The 16,205-nt window shown below is 36.6% G+C and overlaps 2 protein-coding genes across 3 annotated transcripts; both read left to right on the top strand.

Annotated features, from left to right (window-relative positions):
- The first annotated feature begins 4,852 nt into the window (after positions 1–4,852).
- Positions 4,853–7,747, top strand: LOC116116151 (arginine decarboxylase-like). Its single transcript, XM_031402244.1, has one exon. It carries the CDS (start codon positions 5,418–5,420, stop codon positions 7,596–7,598), a length of 2,181 nt encoding a protein of 726 aa, XP_031258104.1. The 5' UTR covers positions 4,853–5,417; the 3' UTR covers positions 7,599–7,747.
- Positions 7,748–13,475: 5,728 nt separating this feature from the next.
- LOC116116159 (ubiquitin fusion degradation protein 1 homolog) lies at positions 13,476–16,011 on the top strand. Of its 2 annotated transcripts, none has more exons than XM_031402253.1 (7): positions 13,476–13,549; positions 13,991–14,046; positions 15,079–15,156; positions 15,325–15,349; positions 15,437–15,469; positions 15,585–15,706; positions 15,839–16,011. In XM_031402253.1, exons 2-7 carry the CDS (start codon positions 14,044–14,046, stop codon positions 15,971–15,973), a joined length of 396 nt encoding a protein of 131 aa, XP_031258113.1. In that variant the 5' UTR covers positions 13,476–13,549; positions 13,991–14,043; the 3' UTR covers positions 15,974–16,011. The 2 variants fall into 2 exon arrangements, with proteins under 2 accessions (XP_031258113.1, XP_031258114.1); XM_031402254.1 differs by lacking the exon at positions 13,476–13,549 and adding an exon at positions 13,791–13,865.
- The last annotated feature ends 194 nt before the right edge of the window (positions 16,012–16,205 follow it).

Raw genomic sequence — 16,205 nt, 5'->3', positions numbered from 1 at the left:
TCCGAAATAACCGCTCCTCTTTCTTCCCTCCCCTCCCCCAGATTCCTCTCTTATAATTTCATTACAACAACAACATAAAAGGTCAAGGGATGATGCCCACACCACACGTGAGGAACGTGACATGATCAGTGTTTCACCGTTTGTCTTAGATTCTGGTCCCAGTCCCACCCCCTAAATCTATTGCCTTTCATCATGCCCTTTTTTTTTCTTTTTTTCTTTTGGGTAATCAGAAAATCCGGTTAGTTTGTACGTATCTCAACTAATCATCTTGAATCTTAAAGTTAACAGTCAGATAAATCCTCTTAGTGATCACTCTATTAACAATCTAGATTGATCGAACTCAGAACTCCTTGAATAATACACTCAAAAGTCCTAGTTGACTCTTCAATTAAATTGTTTCATCAAAATTAAAGGCTCCGTTTGGTTCACAATTTTGTGTTTTGGATCTTGTCGGTCGTGCACCGATATGACCTTTTCCGACAAGATCCACCATTGACGGCCAATTTTGGCCGTATTTGCTTATCAACGACGGCCAACAAACGGTCGTCGTTGATGGTCAACAACGACTGTTTGTTGGCCGTCATTACCGACTGGTTATGGCCAAAGATCTGCTGTCAATGGCCAGATCTTTGGCCTTAGATCTGACATTTTTCGACCAGATTCAGCCGGTAGTGCGCCATCCTACTAGATTCCGGTCATTTTCTGGCAGTGGTAGCTGAAATCTGGTAAATGTGGATTGTTAGGGTGTTTTTGTAATTTTTAAAAAAATATTTAAGGGTATTTAAGTAAATTAACAAATTTAAAAGGTTTAAAAAAAGTTGAATAATATTGTGAGTTTTTGGGTATTTTACTGTTTAACTTTTTTGAGAATACTAAAAGTAGTATTCCCAAAAACCAACCAAACGAAGCCAATGTATTTAATTGACACATTAACACTCATATTTTTTTTTTTTTTTGGTTCACCAAGGATATACTGACCAGCAGGGGCAAATCTAGAGTATATTGAGCCCACCCTCAAATTTAAAAAAAAAAAATATTTATATGTAAACTTTTTTTTCTTTTTATGACAATTTCAACTAAAAACATATAATATGAATATTATATGCTATTACATTTTATTTTAGCCTACCCTAACAAGAATTTCTAGATCCGTTACTACTGACCTCTTAAGATCCTGAAGTTGACAACCAAGTAAATTTCTTAAGTGGAGATCTTTATTAACAACTTAAGTTGATCGAATTTAAGATCTTTTAAATAATATACTTAAAAATCTTGATTGACCGCTTTCGGTGGGCAATTAACGCCCATATTATTGAATAATGCATAAAATAGCATGCGAATGTGGGCAAAATTTCAAAATATAGGGAGACTTACCCATCAAAGCTTACCGAAATAAGAATACTAATTGATTGCCGTCACACATCAACACCCACTAACTTGACGCCATCTGGCTAGATCAACGACTAGCATCGACCTTTCCAGTCAAATAGTCAATTACAAATATTATTAGTTGCGGGTAAAACACGAACATATGTTGGGTCAAGACTTGTATACGTTGGACACCTCTAGTCTTCGCACGTGCCCACAAGGTCCACTTAGTCTTCATTTTTTAATACTATTAATATTCATTTATAAATTTTTTGGGCATTGACTTTACCCCACCACCACCACCCACCTAATTTGTACGAGAAAATACACCTTTCATGTTTTTTAAATTATCATATTTGTTTTTAATATATATTAAATCAGGGACTAATATTGTATGAGTAAATGATTAAGATTCGAGTCCTTTATAATTGTATAGACGCGTTTTAAGTCAATAATGCTAATGTGAAATTTTAAAACACACCAAAAGGATATAGGTTCGTTTGGTTTATTATTCTGATAGTTTTTAGAATAATCTTTTGAAAAAAGTTAAATTAGGTGGGTATTACGATGTAAAGTTTAGAAATTAACAAAAATATCCCATATGTTTGTTTATTTAATAAACACCCCTATAATAAAATATTAAAAGTTAACAAAAACACCCCTAACTCACCCATTAAATACGGACAGCCAGCCACCACTGCCGGAGAGTAGCTGGAGTGTTTTTGCAATTTCTAAAAAAAAAAATTTGGGGATGTTTAGTTAAATTAACAAATTTATGAGGTTTAAAAGAGATTGAAAAATATAGAATAATATTTTTGGAATAATGATATTTGACTGTTTAACTTTTTTGTCAATACTAATAATAGTATTCTCAAAAGTGAAACAAACGGAGCCATGAGTTAATGACTTTTTCCCATTGAAATAATGGTTTAATGATTTTTTTTTTTTTTTTTTTTATGCACAGACTTTTAAAATACTATTTTATCATCCAAATTTATATTTCAACGGTGAACATAGAGTAAACTCGGTCTAGGTTATTGGAATTTTTTAAGAGGGAAGACCGATGAGTCTTGTTGGATTTTGATAGTTGGGATTAATTAAAATTTGACTTGGGAGAAACGGTTGCGCAAACTTTAATTGTTTGATTGTTGACGATTGGTGAGGTCAACAAGAGTAGAGCTTTAGGGGTTTTGGTGAGTGATGATTAGGAAAAGAGAATAGTGGTGGTGTGGAATCGTAACGATGTCGGAATAAAAAACGGAATATAAAATTGGATAATAAAGTGATATTTTAAAAGTTTATAGATTGAAAAATGTCATTAAACCATTATTTGGATGGAAAAAGGTCGTTTACTCATTTATATACGAGAAAACATGTAACCTTGCCCTAAAAATTTAAAACTTTAATTTTGTATCAAGGGAAGTGATTTTTAGGTCCCATCTAATTCATCTTTACCCCCAATAGCTAAGTACGCCTCTTCTATAATAAAAAAAAAAAAAAAAAAAAACGCTGTTAACAAGTGTTGTTGCGGCTTAAAATTAAATTTTAGAATCCAAGGACTCTACCATCAAGTTACGTTACCGGATAAAGTGTTTGGTAACATGGATTGATTGTGTCGTTGAACTAATAAAAGGGCAGAAAGGTAAAATACTGCGATGGATGAGATAACTTTTTTGAGTGCATGGATTGGCATCATCCTGAGGAGCGACGTGGATATAGGCTATTGGGTTATTGGTGCGTAGAGGAGCGGCGGAGCCCCCCTTGATCCATTTATTCTTGAGAATCTAAAGCGTATTGGGAAAACTCCAAAAGGATAAAGGGTAACCTCGTAATTTCGTGCATGTTAAATACGCAAGCTCTGGCGTCTTACTGAAAGAAAATTTTTATCAAATACTTTACACTGCCCGTTCCGGACTCGACTGAGTGTACCTGGCCCAGGTAACAACCTCCATTACTATATATATATATATATATTATTTCTTATATATTTTATTGACTAAAACTATTATTTGGTCATGCACTTTTACATATTAATTTTATAAAATAGTTAATTGTTGACCAATTTCTTATCAGTTGAACAGTTATCTTTAATAATTGTTTTTTACGAAAAGATTTCTGCTTACAAATACATAATTAACTAGATAAATATTCTTTACGTTATTAATTATTATTATTATTTTGATATATAATAATAATAATAATTCAGTGTTAAAATAGAGTTAATAGACCTATACTTAGTAGACGCATTTTGAGTTTGAAACCTAAATTGAGTTATTTATTACACGTTAGCAACACGATCTTTATGAATATTTGAAATCTCACACCACTCTCGTGTGAAGATAGCTAAATAACAAAATTGTGAGACCTTGTAAAGGTTATCGACTTTTTTTCAACTTAAATAATGGTTTAATGACACTTTCCTATCCACTGGTTTTTAAAATACTATTTTAGTATTTAAATTTATATTCGATAACGAACAGAGAGTAAATTTGATCCAAACTATTATTTGGATTGAGAAAAGTCAGTTTAGTGGACCTGTAATAGTTAAACCATTATTTGGGTTGAGAAAAGTCAGTTTAGTGAACCTGTAATAGCAAAATAGACCATGTTTGGTAAATTATCTATAACAATATCTACTTACGTGTAGGATACGCGTCGGTCAAATAAACAGGCAAATTGGAAGTTGTCAACGTGGTAGACAAAGTTCAAACGTCGAATTTAAGTTAGAGATTCTCGCGATAAACTGAATATCTCGCAAGTGGCCATTCCCTGTTTTAACCCTCTTTCGGCCGTATGCGTATCCATTAACCAACACATTTATCACTGGTCCCATTCCTGCCCTTAATGTCTCAACGGTAAACTTATATAATCAGATAAAAAATCATATCGCACCAATGTCTAGCCGACACGTAACAATTAAACGGTAAAGTGACGGGGTTGAGTGAACTACATGGCACGTGACCAACACATGCAGATTCCAATTGTGTATTTCTCTCGGTGTTAACGGAATCTGAAAACAAACGGGCAACTAACTTCTTCTTACGTGGCAGAATCATGTCCGTTTAAGGTATCCAAACGGCGCGGAAACTTCCGCCCACTTTCCTCATCATAATATCAGTGAAATAATCACAATGGGGTCCCAATTTATCGGCGTATTTTAGAAAGAAGCCTTGGGAGAGAAACGCCTAGGAAATGGTCCCACATTCGTAGGCCACGCGGCAACTCGACGCTGATCAACCTAAGGAATCTTATAAACAAAATTAAAATTAAAATATAATATAATAAAAATAAACAAACAGATTCAGTGATCCACCTTTTATGACTAATGGAAAAGCTGAAATAAATATAGAGAAATTCAAAAAAAAAAATGCAGATATTTGAGCGGGCCGAAATAAATGGGCCTGCGGCCCATGAAGCCCAGAACTCACCCCCAACTTCCTATATAAATTGACTCCGCCTTTCATGCAATTCTCGCTCAGTTCCACCTCGTTAGACATCTTCTTTGAAGATTAAACGAAACCCTAGCATCCATTTCACCTCTCTCTTTCTGTGTCTTTCTATTCATTTTAGATTTCCATCCTATTTTTTATCACTTTCCGGGAAAATCTCCGGAGCTCTCTCCCTTCTACTGTCTTTCATTCAACAAAAAGCCAATCTCCAGATCTCATTTATATCAAAACAACCTCCCTTCATTTTCTTTGTATTTCCTCTTCTTTTGTTGGGTTAGTTATTGTGTTCAGATCTGCATGCTTTCTGCATTTCTCGGTGCATAAATCTTTTCTTCATTAGGTTTCATTTCTCTTCTGAAGGTATATGTGGGTATTGCCGCGTATAAGAGGTTAAAGCGGCGGGGCTGTCTTTCCATTGTAATAGATCTTCTACTGTCATCTTTTGAGGGGGTAGCCGGGGCCTCGGCCTCGGCGGGTTTTAAAGCCCCCACCTTTACAAACTGGAGAAAAAAATTCAACCCTAAAACACTAACCCCCCTCATTTTTTCTTTCTTTCTTCTCTAACCCTTTTTTTATTCATCAACCTCGCGGAAGAGGATCATGCCTGCCCTCGCTTGCTGCGTAGACGCTGCCGTAGCGCCTCCTGGCTACGCTGCTTTTGCCTGGGATGGCACGTCCCTTCCCGCTCCGTTCACCGTCCCCACCCCCACCGCCACCATAGAGAGTGATTCACATTGGTCGCCGTCTCACTCGGCGGCCCTCTACAAAATCGACGGATGGGGCGCGCCGTACTTTTCCGTCAACTCATCCGGTAACATGACCATCCGTCCTTACGGTGTGGGGACGCTGCCTCACCAGGAGATTGATTTGCTTAAGGTTGTGAAGAAAGTTTCGGATCCGAAATCAACTGGCGGACTCGGGTTGCAGCTTCCACTTCTTATCCGTTTACCCGACGTGCTTAAGAACCGTCTCGAATCTCTGCAGTCAGCCTTTGACTTCGCAGTACAGACTCAAGGCTACGAAGCCCGTTACCAAGGCGTGTTCCCCGTGAAATGTAACCAGGACCGCTTCGTTGTGGAAGATATCGTCAGATTTGGGTCGCCATTCCGGTTCGGGTTGGAAGCCGGGTCAAAACCGGAGTTATTGTTGGCCATGTCCTGCTTGTGTAAGGGAAACCCGGAATCTCTCTTGATTTGCAATGGATTCAAAGATGCAGAGTACATAAGTCTTGCTTTGCTGGCAAGAAAGCTAGCTCTAAACACAGTGATTGTATTAGAGCAAGAAGAAGAGCTTGATTTGGTTATTGATATAAGCAAGAAACTGAACGTCAGGCCAGTTGTCGGAGTCCGAGCCAAATTGAGGACTAAACATTCGGGTCATTTCGGGTCGACTTCCGGTGAGAATGGCAAATTCGGGTTAACAACTGTTCAGATTTTGCGTGTGGTCAGGAAGCTTGGACAGGCTGGCATGCTGGATTGTTTCCAGTTGCTGCATTTTCATATCGGATCCCAGATACCCACTACGGCGTTATTAACTGACTGCGTTAGCGAAGCTGCACAGATCTACTGTGAACTAGTCCGTCTCGGTGCCAACATGCAAGTTATTGATATCGGAGGCGGGTTAGGTATCGATTATGACGGGTCAAAATCTGGTGACTCGGACGTTTCCGTCGCGTACAGTCTTGAAGAGTATGCAACAGCTGTGGTGCAAGCAATTCGCTATGTCTGTGACCGTAAGAATATCAAGCACCCTGTGCTTTGCAGCGAGAGTGGTCGTGCTATAGTCTCTCATCATTCTATTTTGATCTTTGAAGCCGTTTCTGCTTCTGCCCCATCTGCCCTGGAGATGAATTCCGTTGGTCTTCAGTACTTAATTGAAGGGTTGACCGAAGAGTGCCGTTCTGACTATGAAAATTTGAAAAGTGCAGCATTGAGCGGTGAGTTTCAGACTTGTTTGTTTCACGCTGATCAGTTGAAACAAAGGTGCATTGAACAGTTTAAAGACGGGTCCCTTAATATGGAACAATTAGCCGCGGTTGATGGGTTGTGTGAATTAGTTGCTAAAGAGATTGGTGCGGCAACTGATCCAGTCCGTACATATCATATGAATCTATCTGTTTTTACTTCAATTCCTGATTTCTGGGGGATTGGCCAGTTGTTTCCTATAGTTCCGATTCACCGTTTGGATGAACGGCCAGGAGTGAGAGGGATTTTGTCTGATTTAACCTGTGATAGTGATGGTAAGATTGATAAGTTTATTGGTGGTGATTCAAGCTTGCCTTTACATGAGATGGAGGGGGGTGGTGGTGGAGGGAAGTACTATTTGGGGATGTTTTTGGGAGGGGCTTATGAGGAGGCCCTCGGAGGAGTCCATAACCTGTTCGGTGGCCCAAGTGTTGTACGTGTTTCGCAGAGCGATGGTCCTCACAGCTTTGCTGTGACTCGTGCTATGCCAGGCCCGTCTTGTGGGGATGTCCTCCGAGTGATGCAGCACGAGCCCGAGCTCATGTTCGAGACCCTCAAGCATCGCGCAGAAGAGTATTGTGGTGACGGTGACACTGATGATGATGACAGTAATAATAATAATAACTCTAATTCTGCTTTAGCTAGCAGTCTTGCTCGCTCCTTCCACAACATGCCTTACCTCGTGGTGCCGGCTTCTTGTTCTTTGACCGCTATCAATAATGGCGGAGGGTTTTACTATTGCAACGAGGATGATTACAGTGCTGTTGTTGATTCTGGTTCTGGTGAGGACGAGCAGTGGTCTTATTGCTATGCTTGATCAAATTGATGATGATGTCTCTGTGGACTATATGTCCCTTTTTTTTTTTTTTTTTCCCTTAAATTTTAATTTTCATGGTTCTATTTTTATCTTGTAGTTTTCATTTGCAAAAGATGGAAGCATGCAGTTGAACATTGAAATCTTTTGCATTTTCTTTCTGAAGAAGAAGGGATGGGGAACTGAATCCACCCTTCTGTAAATTCGGGATCTTTGTTCCCTCTTTCATTTTTTAATGTCTCAGTGTAGTAGACTTGATATAACTGAATGGTTAGTTGATGATGTTGCTTTTCGAAAATATGAATTGCTTTTTTCTCTTTATTCAATTTTGATACTCTGTAGGGCCTTGGATTGTGTTCTGCAGAAAAAAAATTAAATGCAAATAGGGTCAGCCTTTTGCGGAAAAAAGGCTCATGAAATCATTCTTGTGGGGTCTTTTTGTCTTACATTTTGTCTTTAGTTAACCAGTTCGGCGTGCCAAGTGGGAGGGAGGCCCAATGGAGGTTCTGCTAGCTGCTATTTTCCCAGTCATGAACTGTATCTGGGTGTCAATTACGATGTGCTTGAATATTTCATGCTTTATCAGCACTGACTTGTTTTAAAATACGGTTAGCTAATATATCTTGGATGGTTCTCTCAAATGGTATCACGTTTTTTGACCACAATTTTGTGGGCTTTTTGTTCAGCCTCAGGACCTCTTGTGGTCAAGAATGGATGCTGTTATTATGATGATATGTGAAGAATTGGTGTTTCTTACTTGTGGAACACAATTGAGACTTTAAATTTGTTTAAAGATTATGAAATAATATAACCTCCCTCGACAAAATAAAAGGATATAGCAATGACCCACATCAGTGATTGTCAAACTAGATGAATACATGAACCAGATATTGAATAATCCATCAATATCTGAGGTAACGTTTGGTTTGTTATTTTGGATAGGATTTTAGAAATAATATTGGATAGTTGAATAGGGTGATTATTAATAAAAAAAAATCCGATAGTTTTGCTCATTTAATTAAACATCCTAATATATAAAATTTTTATAAAATGACAAAAACACCTCCATCCATCCACAGTGCCAGATTTTGGCCACCATCATTAGAATCTGGCATTACGGTACAGACCGGTTGGATTTGGTTGGACGTACGTCGATCTGGCATTTTTTGACCATATCCACCACAGATTTGGCCAGAAAATGTCAGATCGACGACCAGATCTTACCGTCAACAATCGCAAAAGGCCAGATCTGGCCATCTCAAAGATATGGCCGTCGTTATCGATCAACGACGATCATTTCTTTGGCCATCGCTGAGGCTAGATCTGGCATTTTTCGGTCAGATCGAGGAATTACCAACGATTTTCGGTTGTTTTGGTTGCCAGAATCTGGCAACTATGAGTGCGTGGGGGTGTTTAAACTTAAGGGGTCTAAAAGTAATTAAAAAAAATAATAGTATTTCTTTAATAATTAAACAAACAGTTATTTTGGGTATAAGGTATGAAATAATAAATCAAACATACCCTAAAACATTCCAAGTTATTTTTCTTCTGACTATAATCTAACACTCCAATTATAGTTTTACTAAATTGATGCATTTCTACCTAGGACTAGGAGAAAGGAGATGAACTAGATGACTAAACATAAAACTTGGGTCTCTTGGATATATTATTCAAAAGTCATGAGTTACAATCTCCACGACTACTAATAAACGGTAGTTACTGGAGGTTTACCTAACCGTTAACTTCAAGGCCCCGATAGACTAGTTAAGGTGCACACAAACTAGTCCGAACACCTCTGGATATAAAAAAAAAAAAAAAAAGAGATATTAAACATGAAACCTCGTAAGCTATATTTGGTTCGGAGAAGTAGCATAAGCAACAACAAGTGGTAATAAATTTATGCGCAATGCTTCTGAATTCAACTTGTTCAGTCCTTTTTACCTTTTTCTTTGACAAAATCTATTAATAAGAGATAGTCATTGGAGGCTTACTTGACTCTTAACTTTAGGGTTAGACTAGTTGAGGTACGCAAAGCTGGTTCAAACACTCCCAGATTCCAAAAAAAAAAAAAAGATCCGTTTGGTTCATTATTTTGATAGTTTTTAGAATAATATTTTGAAAAAAGTTAAATTGAAAAGAAATTATCAAAAATACCCTCTATGTTTGTTTATTTACTAAACACCCCCATAATAAAATATTAAAAGTTAACAAAAACACCCCCAACCCACCCATTAAATACGGACAGCCAGAATCTGGTAAATGTGTGTTGCTGGAGTGTTTTTCTAATTTCTAAAAAAAATATTTGGTAGTATTTAGTTAAATTAATAAATTTATGAGGGTTTAAAAGAAATTAAATAATATAGAATAATATCTTGAGAATAAGTCATTTGTACTGTTTAACTTTATTGGAAATACTAATAATAGTATTCCCAAGAGTGAATCAAACGGACCTTTTATGAGATATTATTCGACAAGGATTGAATGAACAACTCTTCCCTACCCAACATTCAATGTAGAATCTCAAAACATCCCACTAATTAATTAAACTAGTTAATACACACAAGAGCCAGCCACCTTCTATGAATGGAATGACTCTTCTTCAATATTATTCCCAGACAGAGCTGGTCTGCAATAGTGTAAATTCTTGGTCTCTTATTTACAGAATATATGAACAAAAGTTACCCGTTTACTTTCCTTTTATCATTTATTAAATAATATTGGCACCTTATCTTAAAGAGAAAAGAGCGAGAGATAACTCATGGAATAATGAAATTGGCATAACCAGTGTGGAAAATTTATAGCTGGGTTGAACGATGTTCTCTACTTTATTTTTGTTCATTCATGGATTCACTATTGACTAAAACAAAACTTGTGTTCTAAGTGTATGCAGAAGTAATATGAATAAGTTTACTCTTGTTTCTTTATATAAAGAATATATTGCAGGAATCTCCCTTTCTCAAATATCATTTTGATGATATTTCTCTTTATAAAGCTCTGTTATGCTTGAAAAAGTAGGATTGACGCAGAGCCCGGTCAGCGTAAATGGTCAAAGTCTAGGCAGATCTTACAACCGTTCAGACGCAGCTACGTTGCATGCTGGCGTGAGCAGCATGCTCTTGCCAGTGTAGTGGGTGCGCGCCAAACTGACGAAAGGTTGGAGGCCGTCCACGTGTCCAATCCCTGTACCAAACGTTAATCATTACTCCAATACATCCTATTATAAATAGAGGACTCTTCTCCTGTTTATGGGAGGGGTTCATTTTCACTATGTAATAGCTAAATTCTTTCTGTAATAGCTTAATCTCTCCTCTGTAATCATTTGCAAGTCAGCTCGCTTACAGAATATATGAACAAAAGTTACCCGTTTACTTTCCTTTTATCATTTATTAAATAATATTGACACCTTATCTTAAAGAGAAAAGAGTGAGAGATAACTCATAGAATAATGAAATTGGCATAACCAGTGTGAAAGATTCAGACATTATTAAAAAATTTATAGCTGGGTTGAACAATGTTCTTTGCTTTATTTTTCTTCATTTATGAATTAACTGTTTACTAAAACAAAACTTGTGTTCTTTATATAAAGAATATATTGCAGGAATCTCCCTTTTTCAAATATCATTTTGACGATATTTCTCTTTATAAAGCTCCAATTTCTGTCACCTTCATCTGTGAAATTTTGTTTTATGTCTGCCACCAGAACTTCATAATTGTTTGAAGAATTCAATAATTCTATTATGTGTTAAATCAAAGAATATGTCCAAATTTGATAAAATGGTTAAGGTATATATACCTGGGAAGATCGAAAAATCAAAAGAAAAAAAATCAATTAGTTCTGTGTCCTTTCACCCCTTTTGCAGGATAGATCAGAGCTGAGAATATACCTTTGTTCTCATGTAGTGACACTTTGTTCTAATAAGAATCACCCAGTAGTATTAGCTTCTTGAGCAAGTTTAGCATAAACTTCATGCCCTCTGGCCTTTAACATTAATAGTCTTAGAGTTTCATCATCACCATCAATTTTGGGTAGCTTAAGCTGCATTTCAGTCTGAGTTTTGCGTGCTTGAACTGAAATGCAGAACAAGACTTCCGTTTCTAATTAGAACTCGAATCGATCTTGTCTACTGTTTTTCAAGTAAAAAAAGGATTATTATTATGCTCCACCTTTTTCTTTTAGATTGTCAAAAGTAATGCTATTATTAATGTGAGGCCTGCAATAATCTGCTTCATTGAAAGTAAACTCCAGAATAAATTTTCCACCACCCTCTAGGATTTGGCATTGATCTTATGTTTTGTTCTTCGCAGATAAGAGCATTGCACAAAGATTATCATGCCAGTCATGATCAACCTACTTTAGTCTCAAGAACAGTAATATTTTTGGCAACAAAGGAAGAACATTAGCATATTTACTGAGATGATGCTAGTGACACTTGGCTGGACTAGATCATGATGTTTCACATTGCTTCTTCGTCGCTTGTCATATCCGAGACAATTCGATTGCTTTCGAAAGTGATGGTATCTAGAGATGGAAATGGGCTCGATGTTTCCGGGTACCCGGCCCGAAAAGATCGGGATTTACCTAATGTTCGCGAGCTTGGGCTTGTGCCTTATTTTAAGGCCCGACCTCGGGTACGGGCTAGGCCTGGGTATGTCTTCAGGCCCGACCAGACAATTTTGGTATTAATTATACTAAATTACCTTTATACTATATATTTAATTACAAGATTGTCCTACATATATATACTCATTTTTCCCAAACCCTACATAGATGGATGGATATACTTTGTGGAAAGTTATTAATATATTTGGTGAGTATTAAAAAATAAATTAATATTTAAAAATTGTTTATAGAATTAAAAAAAAAATGAAATTTATTAATATTTAAAAATTCACATTATAAAAATGGGCAGACTTGGGTCGGGCCGAAGGTTACAAAAAGCCCATCGAGCCAGGCTTGGCATTTACTTGTGATACCCGTGATGGGCTTGGGCCTTTGTTATGAGGTCGGGCTTGGGCTTGGGCCAAGGGGTACCCGGTCTCGACCCGACCCATTGCCATCACTACTGGTATCCCTTTACCTGATATAATTAAAGACTGATATTGTGGTGAAGCCTGAGAATTCAATGACAAAGTTAAAATGTTCAAGTGGATTCATAATGGGGTTGTATACTTGTATTATGCAGCTACATTTTGCAGCATGGTAGTAATAAAAATTTGAGAACAGATGAGAAAACTCTTGTTTAATACATTAAGAGCTCTAGTATTTGTTCAAGTAACAAATGGTAAACAAAATTTTGGAATTCATGTGAAGATGCAAATGCAGATGTATGTTTTAGCAGAAATTTTTTTCCGCTCTTCATCTGATAGCAATAACAGTGTAAGCAACCACCACTGGGTGGTCCAACAGTTAACTAGGACTCTTGGGTGTATTATTGAAGAGATCCTGAGTCCAATTCACCTGGATTGCTAATAAGGGTGGCTACTAAGGGGATTTACTCGATTGTCAACTTTAGGGTCCCGAAGGATTAGTTGAGGTATGTATAAGTTGACCCGGACACCTCCGACAACAAAAAAAAAAAAATTGACAGTGTGAGCAAATCTCAAACAGTATGTAAATGGGCCAAATATTGATGGAGTCCATCTAGTAAAACCTAAGTGGGCCCCATGCGGGGCCCAAAATCCCGGGCCAAATATTGAAGGAGTCCATCTAGTAAAATCCTAAGTGGGCCCCATGCGGGGCCCAAAATCCCGGGCCAAATATTGAAGGAGTCCATCTAGTAAGATCCTAAGTGGGCCGCATACCGGGCCCAAAAGCCCAGGCAATCCGAAACAGACGTGGCGGATAGCAATGTGGCGTGCACAATACGTACGTAAGCGCATCTTAGTAATTGTTCAATACTGCATCTCTCTCAGATCAAACTCTAACCACAACGGCTTCTCTCTCCCTCTCTCCGGTTAGGTTTTTACGATTCTTCGCTTAGTTTCGTAAAATTAACGTACTCTCTATTTTTATATTCTCTAATTTCCCTGTATTCATACGCTGACGGCATTTAATTGAGTTCTAATTTAATCTAATTCAATTAAACAGTCGGTTTTGTTCTAATACAACTTATTATTGTTTGGTTGCCGAGAAAATTCCGTGAAAGTTAAAATTGACATGGAATGAAAGTTTTGTTTTGTTTTGTTTTGTTTTTTTTTTTTTTTAAAGAATCGGCGATTTTCTTTTCTATCAAGTAATTGTTGTATAGCTTGAGTTGGCTCAGTTTCCAAGTAATTAACTCTTCACATTCAATATTCAAAATTTCTCTTTTTCTCAGCTGCGGAATAGGGGATTTTATTTTATGAATATTGTGTTTGGATATTATCGTTAACAGTGAGTTTTATTTTTTTTATAGGTAGCTGGAAGGTTGATATATTAACGTTTTTTTACTATTATACAGGATCGAAAATGGTATGCTTCTAATTTATGCAATTTATTTCTTATGTTGATTGTTGTAACAAGCTGCTTGGAATAATGCTGTAGAGTTTGATGATTGTTGATGTGCTATGTTATATTTTCTTTGTATTTGAAGAACTTATTTTGTTGTTTAATGTTGGTGTTCAGTTGATTGTGAGACAGTATGTTAATGAGTGGTGTTGATTTAGGTTATTTCAATTTTTATGTATTTGAACATGAGTTTCTGATTTACAACTTCGAGAGCGGCTACTTCAATTCTTTCAATCTTGTCTAAACCCATACTTATCATTGAATTCATGGCAGTCAGATCCTCTTTGATGATTTGTACCTATCTCAGCACTGGACTTCTTTTGTTGTTTTGTACTTTTAAACTGAATAAAAAACCTCTATGCACATTTCTTTGTTTTGTTAATTGTCTGGGTAAGATTCAGACCTTTGAGTTATGCCAAATCTTTTGCCTGTGAACATCATGAATCCAGTTCTATTAGAATACTTTTTACTTTGACTTGTTGCTGTCTCCATGTCTTATTGTTTTTTTTTTTTTTTTTTTTTTTTTTAAAGAATGTTCTAGCTGAAGTCATGTGCATAATGTCATGAGCAACCAATTCCTCATTGCATCCCTATCCTCTCCATCATTGGGTTGCTCAGATTTTATATTTCACATGATGGAAAGAGTAGCCAACTAATTTAAGGAGAAATTTTTTTAGAGATGCATCTATATACTTGGAGAATTTATCCATGGAACTGTAATGGTTACAATGTGGAGACTTAAAGCAAATTAAACAAAATACTGCTACTTGTTAGTTTTTTTCTTTTCACAACTATATTTCACCAAGAATTCTTGTTTGCTTTATCATCATGTAGCATGGTAGAGAGTAATATGTTAATACGTTTAGTGCTTATTTTTGAAGTAGTTGAATGTGTTTTTCCTTCTTTTTTGGGTCATGTGGAATCCTATGTATCATAAATATAGATGTATTGATTCTTCTATTATTGTTCTTCACTTTGTTGGTGTTGATGTTGTAGTTTTTCGATGGATATGGATATCATGGGACCTCATTTGAGCAGAGTTATAGATGTTACCCTGCATCTTTTATTGAAAAGGTTGGAAATCCTATTTCATCTTGTCCCTCTTGAATTTGCTGATAACTTTATGATGTTATTAGTTCTACAAATTGTTTTTGCAGAACACCTGTATAATTTTATTTGTTAAATTCTTTTGGTGCTTTTTCTTAATGATTCTAATTTCCTTTTTTCTTGACCATGCTGCAGCCACAAATTGAAAGTGGTGATAAAAGTGAGTCTTTCAATTGTTGTGCTTTTAGCTTCTAGATGTTTCTTTCTCTTAACGCTTTCCTAATCTCTTTTTTATTCTGTTTTTCAGTTATAATGCCTCCCTCAGCCCTTGATCGCCTTGGTTAGTTATTTTAGATGCATTTCTTTTGGGCTTTGATTCACTTACGGTTGTTTATCCAAATTTTCACGAGTCATGATCTATATCTATAATGCTAATGGTAGACACAATCTTGCAGCATCTTTGCATATTGATTATCCAATGTTGTTTGAGCTTCGGAATAATAATGCTGAGCGAGTCTCACATTGTGGGGTTCTGGAGTTCATTGCAGAAGAAGGCATGATCTATATGCCATATTGGGTAGGCTGGAAAAAGTGTTTGCGCATTTACTTAGAATATTTTGAGTGATTTTCTGTATTGTTCATTGTAGCTGGCAAAGACCTCTTCTAGTTATTTAATATCAATTGTTTTGGTTTGATTTTTGTTATTTAGATGATGGAGAATCTGCTCCTCCAAGAGGGTGATATTGTACGAGTGAAAAATGTTACACTTCCCAAGGGAAAATATGTTAAACTCCAACCTCACACAAAGGACTTTTTGGATATTTCTAACCCCAAGGCCATGTAAGTACATTGTATTTTATTTTCAGTTGCTAGTTTGGATGAGAGGTAGTAAGGTAGTAAAGAATTGTTAAACTTTGATGCTTTGACAAAAATGGGAATTCTCCATGTGAAAATCATGTTGTTGTCCTTTTACAGATGCTTGTGTTCTTAAGAAGCTGCTTTCCATGTCCTTTAATTTGCTGTTCCTGTTGTGTATCATAGTGAATTTATCTAACCTTGATGTGCCTGCATCTGCC

Source organism: Pistacia vera, unplaced genomic scaffold (genome assembly GCF_008641045.1).
Source record: "Pistacia vera cultivar Batoury unplaced genomic scaffold, PisVer_v2 Contig762, whole genome shotgun sequence".
Lineage (NCBI taxonomy): Eukaryota > Viridiplantae > Streptophyta > Magnoliopsida > Sapindales > Anacardiaceae > Pistacia > Pistacia vera.
Note: the sequence above shows the minus strand (reverse complement) of the source record. Positions and strands in the feature narration are given on the sequence as shown.

Coding starts and splice junctions, on each gene's coding strand:
- LOC116116151 (XM_031402244.1), top strand. CDS start 5,418: ATGCCTGCCCTCGCTTGCTGCGTAGACGCTGCCGTAGCGCCTCCTGGC.
- LOC116116159 (XM_031402253.1), top strand. Junction 15,157..15,324: donor CTGCATCTTTTATTGAAAAG/GTTGGAAATCCT, acceptor ACCATGCTGCAG/CCACAAATTGAAAGTGGTGA. Junction 15,707..15,838: donor TGATCTATATGCCATATTGG/GTAGGCTGGAAA, acceptor TTTGTTATTTAG/ATGATGGAGAATCTGCTCCT.